A 9,851-nucleotide genomic window follows, 5' to 3' on the forward strand; every position below is an offset into this window, starting at 1 on the left:
AAGAATATTGACCGTTAAATTGATGTTGACGGTCAAGATCAAACCATGAGGCAATATAATGTATGTTTATGTGAGGAGAGGATCCGAGTCCTTAATTTTTTTAAAACTCAATACCAAACTAAGTCTAAGTGACATTGAATGTGAGTTATCGTTCTATATACTCTCATTTTCCTAAGAGAGATTCTAGTTGCACCTCTAAATTTTCTATTTAAATCTCTCATCAATTTTTTAAAAATTTTAATCCAATTCTTGCCCTTTTGACATAAAAACATAAAAAAAAAGAAAAAAAAACAGTTGAGTGCAAACCAAACCAAGTGGGATTAATCAACTGTACTGACCAAACCAAATCCAAAAGGTCAAGATGGGGGGATTTCAATTGGGTGCCAGATGGTTTAAGAAATTGGTTGAATTGAACTGGTTGGTAGTGGTTGTGGCTTTGTCGATCAGAGTAAGGTGGTAGTGGCTGTTTGATTGTGTTGCCTAGCCCTTGTGCTTGTGGTGGAGATTTTTAATAAAGATGAGTTCAAGTAGCACATATGGTTTGGTACTTTGGTTCATTAGGGAAAACTTTTGGTTCATATTGCTGAGAATTTGCACTCATTTGAGCTTGATTTTGAAGAAACCACATATGTAGTATGTAAATCTTACTTTGAAAGTCTTGCCTTCTTATGATTGAGAAATAGGGAATTTAAGTATTATTACCACAAGGATCTTGCAATCTAAAGTCGAACTCAAGTGAAATATAAGTAATTTGAAATGCTTTTGAGGGAGCAAAATGTTCAAAAGAGGACGATGGAGGTTGTTATGAGTAATTTGGATAAAAAAAAATCAAAAAATGAGAGATCAGATAAGTAACTGCAAAAAGGGCATAGGACAATATAAGAAGTTTGATGTAGAAAAATAAGTGGACGTACAAATAATAAACTTAGAGGTGCAAACCTCCATTTTTCTAATCTAAATGAAAATTATAATATTAAAGAAACAAAAATATAAATAGGCAAAACTATAAAGACGCGATTCGCCCACACACGCTCCGCCACAAAAGAGAAATACCGAAGAGACCATGGCTTCAGCTTGTTGCCGCCTTATCTCAACAACCTTCTCAGCCACTGTAACCGCCAATTCCTCCTCCTTCCCTCCAAAACCAAATCCCCCAATTTCAAATTACCACCGACTCCCTAACCTCACTCGCAGAGACCTCTCTCTCCTCTCCTTCATCGCTCTCGTCCCTCCCCTCTCTCGACCCGACCCAGCCTTCGGATTCGGCATTTGTTAGTATTCGCACTCTCATCTCTTAAACCCTAATTTCCTCATCTAAAATGTTCATATCGAAACCCTAATTTCTTCATAACCACGCAGCAGGACCTAAGGATTGGCTCCGGGAGCAGAAGAAGAAGGCCTCCAGGTTCCTCTTGGCCCCGATCGATGCTTCTAGAGAGAGCCTCCTCGCCGCTCATCGCTTACTCAGTCTCTTTTTCTCTGTCTCTAGAAATGTACATAGGCTTTGACCGTGTATTTCATGTTTGTAATTGATTTGGTTTTTTGTGACAGTAGACGATACGAATCAGGAGATTGAGGAGGTTCAGAGACTGTTCAGATCTGCCGCCAGGGACTGCGTCGTGGAAGACCGGAGTTCATTCGTGGCGTTTCAAGCCAATACCGGTGTTGAGGTACATTTTGGTGCTCCGGTTTCATATGCATATAGTTAGAGCTGGCTTTGAATTGTACCGTGAAATTTGCTTGCCTACATTTTGAATTGTGATATGATGATAACTAGTAAAATGGGAAGAGAAGAGAATATGGTGTTGATTGGCCTATGATTATCGCAGGTTTGCACATTCCGTCTAGTTGTAAAAAATGCAGCATCATTGCTCCGTGATAAGGATCCTGTAAAATTGGAAGCAGAATCTGTGCTCAACGATCTAATAAGGTACCCGCTATTCCTTGTTGCCCCATGCTGATGTACATTTTAGGTCTGGCATGTTTTCAGTCAGGGATTGTTAGAAATATTATATGTTATTTTTATGTTGTTTTTTTTTAAATATAAATCTTCTTAAGCCAGTTAGGCGCTAGGACTTTGGAGTGTAATTAAGCATCAGTGCCTTGCTTTGTTTTCAGATGAGATGTTCAGTTGTGGCATTTCTCATTGCATCTTAAGATAATAGAGGAAGGGGAACAAACGTGACTCAATCATGCATTTTGTAGCATTATCGAATTCCTATGTTGCACGGACACGGACACGGACACGGACACGGACACGGACACGGCGACACGACACGGCGCGACACGGCGACACGGCAAATCTCAAAAACTCATCTTTCGATACGGTTCTGACACGACAAATAAAAAAATATTTATATATAATTTGATATATAAAATAAATTAACAATACTATTATAAAATTGTAAAATCTATCAATTGCATAACAATGTTTAAGAAATAACATCAAATAGTCAAAATGCAAGTGATAAAGCTAGCCAATTATATATGAACCTAGTAAATTTTCTCATATTGATCAAATATTCAAATATAATTTACCTCCATATAGCTAGGTCTCAAGACTCCATCTCATCATTGAAAATCACCCTCTCTAATGCCGGTTCATCAAGGGATAAAGTTGCAAGCTCTAGCATATCCACATTCTCCTCCACCAATGACTCATGGTCATCCCCCGCAAGGTCCCACATTGTTTCCTTGCTTTTGTAGTAGTTAGGATCCCTCCTAGCCAAAAGTCTAAGATTGGTATGAATATAAACCAAATCTTGAGCTCTTTTTGGTTCCAACTTGTTCCTCTTCGAACCATATATGAAACTATATGTGCTCCAATTGCGTTCACAACAAGAAGATGAACAAGGTTGATTGAGCAACTTGAGAGCCAAAGTTTGAAGAAGTGGTGTAGAAGCTCCATAACTTGCCCACCAAATTATAGGCTCAAAATGAAACTTATTCTCCAAAACTTCGGGTGTTGAATAATCTCTCATGTTCAATGAAAAATAGGCAAATTCCTCCATCACTTTGTTGCGAACTTGGGAATCCGGAAAGAGCTTTTGAAGACATTTCCTCCTTTCATTGTTGAGCTCGGGATCTCTATGTGGAGCAACTCGATTAGAAACCTCCTCAAGCCATTGAGAACTATAATATCTTGGATTCAAGGAGTGTGCTAAGCAATGAAGAGAGGTAGAACTTCTAGTCCACCTATGTATTAAGATGGAGTACACCACATCATAGAATCGATCTACCTCTACATCCTTCTCCGCTAAGACACTTGCAAATTCCGGCTTATAAATTGTATTCCTCACTTTCTCAATCATCACATCCCACCACTCATAAACCAAGTGAAGACAAGGTCTATCCAAATCCGTCATCCTTATCATCTCATATATAGGACCCATGAATGCAACTATGAAATCAATTTGGTCCCATAGCCTTTCTTCAATAAGCATCTTCTTCACCGCTTTTGCCTTATTGACATCGTCTTCCTTATACATGTCCCATCTTAGACTAATAACCATAGCTTGCAAGCCACTCTTCACCTCTTTAAACCTTTTAAGCATCACAAAATGAGAGGCAAATCTTGTCTCCGCAATAGTGAGCAACTTCAAGTCACAATGATCATTATACATAGACAAACGCATGCCATGGTTCATGATAAAGTTCTTGACAAACCACACATCATTGACAACACTTTCAGTAAGCCACCCCAACTCTTTCTCTACACTCTCACCCGGGTCATTTGACGTTGCCTTCAATATATCCTTCAAAACAAGATTGAGAGTATGAACCACACACGGTGTCCAAAAGATATGTGGATGTGTAGTCTCAACTATTGCACCGGCAACAGCGCACACATGGGCATTATCAGTCACCACTTGAACCACATGTTCGGCACCTATCTCATTGATGGATTCCAAAAGCAATCTACTAATTTCATGCTTGTCTTTATATTGGCCTTCACAATTTATTGCCTTTAACATAATAGCCCCATTGGTGGAAGCAGCCATCATATTGATCAATGGCATCCGTTGATCATCGGTCCACCCATCGGAACACAAGCTCACACCGTTCTCCTTCCGTGTCTTCTTAACAGGTTGAAGCACCCGTTCAATGTGGCGCCTCTCATCATCAAGAAGAGTGGTCCTCAATGCATTGTACCCCGGGGGAGTATAACCCGGAATGTGTGAAGCACGAAGGTAGGAGCCTCGGTAATAAGGATTTCTCGCAACATTGAACGGTAATCCACTAGTGTAAAACAATCTTGCAACTTCGGCATCACATTGTTGCCTCTCTTCAATCTTGAAAGCTTTGGTAAGATGCGGACTCACCACCCTTATCTTTTTGCTTGCATCATCCCTCTCCTCCAAGGGAAAGTAAGTTCCACTTCCTGACATAGACAAATTTGAAGGAGGCAAATAAACTTTCTTAGGAGCTTTCTCCCGCAACTTTTGCTCACAAAAGGTTATAAGCTGATGTACTTCTTGACTCTGTTCATAATTGATTTTGCTACAAATCCTGACCCTTGTGCCCTTCTCTTTAAGCAAATGAGACCTAACTCTAGAATGTGACCCATTGAAGCTCACATGGCAGAACTTACATTCCCACCTAACATTTCCTCCTGCAGCTTTGACAACGGTTCCATCATCATCAAGCATTGTATGCTTAATAACATATTTTCAAAGAGGAGCACTTAAATTTCCCACCTCAGTTGTACTACTAACACTACGTTCGGACGATGGTTCGGTTGATGCTGCACTTGAACTCATCCTATTAAAGTATTCAACAATTCAATCATCACATCTAATTACTTCGACTTGAGCTATCAAACACTAGTACACTACCCAATTGAGCTATCAAACACTACCCATTAAAATCATATCAACAGTTCAACAATCAACACCCATTCAATAATCTAAACTTTTTAAAAAAATTGAATTACCTTACGCAGGCAGAGGCAGAGGCAGAGGCTGGGAGCTGGAGGCTTGAGGCTAGTAGAGGCAGGGAGCAGGGAGCAGGGGGCAGGGGGCAGGGGGCGGGAGCAGGGGCTGGGGCTGGGGCAGGAGGCAGGGGCATGAGGCAGGAGGCAGGAGCTGGGGCTGGAGGCAAGGGCTGGAGGTTGAGGCAGAGGGCAGAGGCAGAGGCTGAGGGAGAAAGGAGTTGCAAGGAGAAAGCCAGCAAGGAAGGAGAAGGAGAAGGAGAAGGAGAAAGCCAGAAGAGAAGCAGAACGGCTGAGAGAGATTTTTAGGTTTCAAACGTCGGTCAACGTGTCCAACATTCAACTTTTTCCGATACGCCACGTGGCGTGTCCGATACGGCGAAAATGCGTATCGTGTCGTATCGGCGTGTTGGAACGTGTCGGACACAGCGACACGCCTCTGCCTGCCGTATCCGTGCAACATAGTCGAATTCTTTTCTTTATACATTTTCTCATCTTTATATCTCTCTGGTCTTAATGGTGGTCTTACTGGTCTAGATTCCAACTGCATTGATTATGTCAGTTTTTCTCACTTATCATTGTTTTATAGTCAACATTTATATTCTGGCATATTGTATTGCAGGTCATTCAGTTCTCTTAATGTATTGGTAAATGAGAGTGATGTTCGACTTGCCTCTGAAAGGTATGTATAAGCAATTACTGCACTTCTATTGCTCCAACTGGTATCAGTCATACATTTCACATCTGAGTCCCCCCTCTCCTTTTTTTTTTTTTGCTGCAGAAAGAAGGTAGCAGATTCACTCATGGATACCATATCATCCCTTGACAAATTTGAGCAGGGAATCAAGGACTGCCTTGAAGCATGATCTAATATTTTGCTTTCTCCAGGATCAATTACCTAGACGATATCTTGCTCAGAATTTTACAGATGCATGTATATTCTGGATCGACAAATCTCTATCCTTTGCTATTCAGTGTTTTTGTTCCTCTTTGCATATCCTTTGACTACAGTTTTAGCATCTTTTATCTAAATGTTTACTATATAGGATGGTTGTCGACAGATAGGATGTTGTACGTTTGTAATCGGAGAAAAAAAAGTAACTGAAAAAGCTAATTTTAGAATTTTTCATTATGATGTTCATGATGAAATCTTACACTCACTTATGAATTATATGGTTTGTCATTGTTCAACTTTAAACTGAGATTTGTGATTCTGGAATTCATTTCCTGGTGCATCATGGTTGATCTTGTGTATGTGTAGGCGAAAGTCCATCTATATTTCCTGTAAAAGGACTCCTATTGAAGAAAATATAAATAGATAGAGTTGTAGTCATCTAGTGTATAACAACAGAAATTGCCAGTTGTCAATGAGTTTATGCTGTATCCTGCAGTCACCATAAGATATCTGAACCATGATTGTGTTAACTTAAGTTATTCTTGAAACAATATGTTCTAGAAAAATTATTTTCTTTTTCTTTTTCTATTTTCCCACAACATATATTGGTCAAGTAACCAAATTATGCATTCCATCCTAGAATCATATTTTATCCAGGTAGTTCTGCTCTTGCTTTTTATATGACTTGAATCCCTGATATGTTTTCCTTTTGCACTTTCAATTGCTCATTTGTTGCATTCACTCAATTAGATTTAATGATCAAAATCATTCTGACTTAGTTGAAGTAAATCATGGATTGATATATTTGGCTAGATGGCTGGCTTTACAAGATTCAAAAATTTCAGTTCTAAGAAACTTAACATTTCTTTTGCCTAAGAATATTTATGCTTTATGATCATTGTTGATAATTTTCTGTAAATAAGCAAACTAAAGTTATTCCTGAATATATGCATGGCTTGCTTTTGCATTTGTATGACTGCTTAAATAGTTATGTTCAGTTTCTCATCCAAATGGAATATATTGTCATCGACAGTAGTACAAATTGATGCTACCTCTGCCCCTTTGATCTTGAGTTTACGGTTGTGGTATCAAATTATTAACGCCTGTTGGACCCTGTAAAGTGATCTAATAGCTAGGTTTAATCAGATGCCTACACCAAGTGATAGCAGTGTACCATCATTGGGCTGTCTAGTTACTGATTAGACAAAATATGCAGCTAGCTGGAGATATTTAGTAAACATTTCTGGCCATTTATGAAATAGTATGCTTTGGTGAACCAGAAGCCTCAACCAAATACAAGCGACAACATGGTGTTCCATCATCTGGGTGTGTTTGTACTGATCTAGGCAAGCTGCGGAGTCTGTTGAACAGATTTAAGGGATGATGCAGGAGCCCAAAATGAGCATCTGGATCACCAATTTGTGATAGTTTAACATGAGAAAATCCAAGAGATGGGAGGAGATGATCGGGCCAATCACTGTAGAACTGAAAGATGGAGTTGGAAAGACTTGTTGATGGCTTGTTCATGAAATCTGCCAACAGCACTGTTTGAGTGATAGAGCACTTATCTGCTATGATTTTTAATACTTCCGTGGCTTCAGAGTGGGTTAGGTAGTAGAGGATACCTTCCAGAACCCACACTGTGTTCTTCTCTGGCATAAATCCTGATATTTGAAGTTTTTCGAGCCAGTCATTGCTTCTGATGTCAGCCTCCACTCTGATTATGGATTTTGCTGTCATCATTAGATACCGGGGATCATTTGTAGAATCCATTGCTGCTTGCAGAAGGGTGGCTTTGATTTGCAAGACGTCAGGAAAATCTACTTCAAACACATTACTTTCCTTCAAGCAACTCAATCGGTAAGCCCTTGCATCCATTCCTACGAAGAGATTGCATTATCATTAGCCTTTTACTTTTATTTTATTTTCAAGTCAAAAATCCACAAGTATATAGTATAAGCTACATACTTCTCCCCTGTTTTCCACTGCATGTTTCAGTTGATACAATAAATAGAATAAAAAAGAAGATGCTACAAGCTATGCATACTAATGACGAGTTGAGACATCTAGTTGCATTCTACCTGCTATGGATATATAATGACATGGTGTTTGTATTTGGACATGGTCCAAAAATGGTCCTGCTTTTTTCTAAAGCTATTACATGTATGTACATGACCAATAATTTCTAATATGTACTCTCTATTTATTATTGTGCATTGCATAGCATCATATTGGGCTTAAGTATGATTGAAAGTGCTCGCTGTCGCAGAAACTTTCTGGCATTATATGAAGAATCTTGAACATTAGCTTCTGGTAAACAACTGATCCTGTGATGGGACTATGTAGCGGCTAGTACACTTGGATAGAATTACCATGACTGGAAATTTAGTACACACCCAAAAATATCCCAACATTCATATAGCAATTGGGGCATCAATGCAACTAGCAAACTCCATGACAGTTCAGGGCTGCTGCATTGGATCAAGAAGTGCCTTTTAACTAAAGTATTGCAGAAAGAGAGAAAGAGTAGGTACTTACCTGCACCAAGGAGAACTACTTGTGCTTCTCTGTTGTCAAAGGAATGGAGTGCTGCTTCAAGTTTTGAATCAAACCAGAGTGTTCGAACTGCAAGAATTACCCCAGAGATCTCTCGTGCCTTGTTGATGCAGTCTTTCTTTATCTTCTCATGGAGAGAGTTTAGGTACGTCTCTCCTGCTAGTATGTCTGCCAGCGGGTCATTGACTACATGCTTCCACAAGGCTCTTCCAGCTGCAGTTTGGCAAGCAGACCGTTGAAGAGGATCCCATTCGCTTTCTATCGTTGCATGGACTTGTCGAATGCTTTCTGCAGATAACAACTCCGGAAGTTTGTACTCTGGCCACGTTGGGAATTCAGGTGAGCCACTTTCTTGGCTTGACATAGTCTTTAGATTGCAAGGAAATGCCTTTAGTTTACAGGGGAACTTCGAAATGACCTGAAACGAATGAGGAAGATATGGCATACTATGTGCAGCAGCAAAGGGTTTGGAAGAATCAAAGGTTGCAGGAGATATATAGGGATAAGAAAAGAGAGCCACACACAAATCCGAGGCTTGGGAAAATGGCTCTTTTTGGTTTGATGAAAAAGGAGGGTAGCATTGCAGTCCACGACTACCACAAATTCATGTGCCTTTCGTTTTTGCTCTCCCTTAGCTGGATGGGAAAACGTTTATGATGTTATTGATAAGTGAATGACTGACGGGAGTAGTAGTAGGAGCCTAATTAGCTCCACAGGAAAAGACATTATCTAATGCGAGTGGCTCCCAGGAACTAATATCAGATATTACTTCCCGGCTAATAAAGGAAATCCTCAATTCCATTAATCCTAGTAGTACCACTTGGTTTAATAACAGTGTACTTGTTTGTTTGATTGATTGATTACGACAAAAGCAAATGTCTGCCTCATGGTGCTACAAGTCTCTTGCGTTGCATCAAGGCATGGACGTGAGGCTGTTTGAGGTTCCAAGGAGGCTGGGTATTCATTGGCTCGTGTTTCCTCACTTTCCTGGTTTCTGGTTGGTTAACGCACTTCAACCAATCTCATCGTATCAGTTCATCCTATTTCATCGAATTCGAGCTGTCGCATGGTTATTTCATCGGATTCTGAATTGTGATATGGTTTCACAGTTGCGGATATATTATGGACGAGATCTTATTCTAGGTGAAACTAAGCAAAAATTAAATCAGACCGTTCAAGTAGAAAAAAAAAAGAAGATAAATAGAGATAAAGTTGCTTATATTTGATTTGCGGAACAATAATTTGTTGTGTTACTCAAAAAGCCAGACGTGATGCGCAACCAATATGAGGTTGTCAAACATAATATCGATCAAAACTACATAATACAAGGACCTATGCAGATTGTCAAGGTAGGACATGAACTCCCTCCTTGTCATTATCCAAGGGAAATAGTCACTCTTCCCTGCTCCACATTAGTGACATACTGACATTACGCAATTTTGAAGTTGTATGACTCGTATCCTTCCACAC

General features: G+C 39.7%; 2 protein-coding genes across 3 annotated transcripts; one reads left to right on the top strand and one right to left on the bottom strand.

Moving 5' to 3' along the window:
* The first annotated feature begins 1,057 nt into the window (after positions 1–1,057).
* Positions 1,058–6,010, top strand: LOC126784961 (uncharacterized). 2 transcript variants are annotated; one of them, XM_050510523.1, is made up of 6 exons: positions 1,058–1,271; positions 1,360–1,467; positions 1,555–1,670; positions 1,830–1,930; positions 5,553–5,612; positions 5,712–6,010. In XM_050510523.1, exons 1-6 carry the CDS (start codon positions 1,064–1,066, stop codon positions 5,794–5,796), a joined length of 678 nt encoding a protein of 225 aa, XP_050366480.1. In that variant the 5' UTR covers positions 1,058–1,063; the 3' UTR covers positions 5,797–6,010. The 2 variants fall into 2 exon arrangements, with proteins under 2 accessions (XP_050366480.1, XP_050366479.1); XM_050510522.1 differs by having other exon boundaries at positions 1,552–1,670; positions 5,712–6,005.
* A 101-nt stretch (positions 6,011–6,111) lies between these two features.
* Positions 6,112–9,473, bottom strand: LOC126784967 (uncharacterized). Its single transcript, XM_050510532.1, has 2 exons — positions 8,364–9,473; positions 6,112–7,705 (listed from the first exon to the last, which is right to left on the bottom strand). The coding sequence occupies exons 1-2, from the start codon at positions 8,824–8,826 to the stop codon at positions 7,077–7,079; spliced, it is 1,092 nt and encodes a 363-aa protein (XP_050366489.1). The 5' UTR covers positions 8,827–9,473; the 3' UTR covers positions 6,112–7,076.
* Between the last annotated feature and the right edge of the window lie 378 nt (positions 9,474–9,851).

Source organism: Argentina anserina, chromosome 2 (genome assembly GCF_933775445.1).
Source record: "Argentina anserina chromosome 2, drPotAnse1.1, whole genome shotgun sequence".
Lineage (NCBI taxonomy): Eukaryota > Viridiplantae > Streptophyta > Magnoliopsida > Rosales > Rosaceae > Argentina > Argentina anserina.

Excerpts from the sequence above, each read along its gene's own strand:
- LOC126784961 (XM_050510522.1), top strand. The coding sequence starts at position 1,064 with ATGGCTTCAGCTTGTTGCCGCCTTATCTCAACAACCTTCTCAGCCACT. Across the intron at positions 1,468-1,551 it reads CGCCGCTCATCGCTTACTCA|TAGACGATACGAATCAGGAG; the intron begins GTCTCTTTTTCT and ends TTTTTGTGACAG. Across the intron at positions 1,931-5,552 it reads GTGCTCAACGATCTAATAAG|GTCATTCAGTTCTCTTAATG; the intron begins GTACCCGCTATT and ends ATTGTATTGCAG.
- LOC126784967 (XM_050510532.1), bottom strand. The coding sequence starts at position 8,826 with ATGCCATATCTTCCTCATTCGTTTCAGGTCATTTCGAAGTTCCCCTGT. Across the intron at positions 7,706-8,363 it reads AGTAGTTCTCCTTGGTGCAG|GAATGGATGCAAGGGCTTAC; the intron begins GTAAGTACCTAC and ends ATCTCTTCGTAG.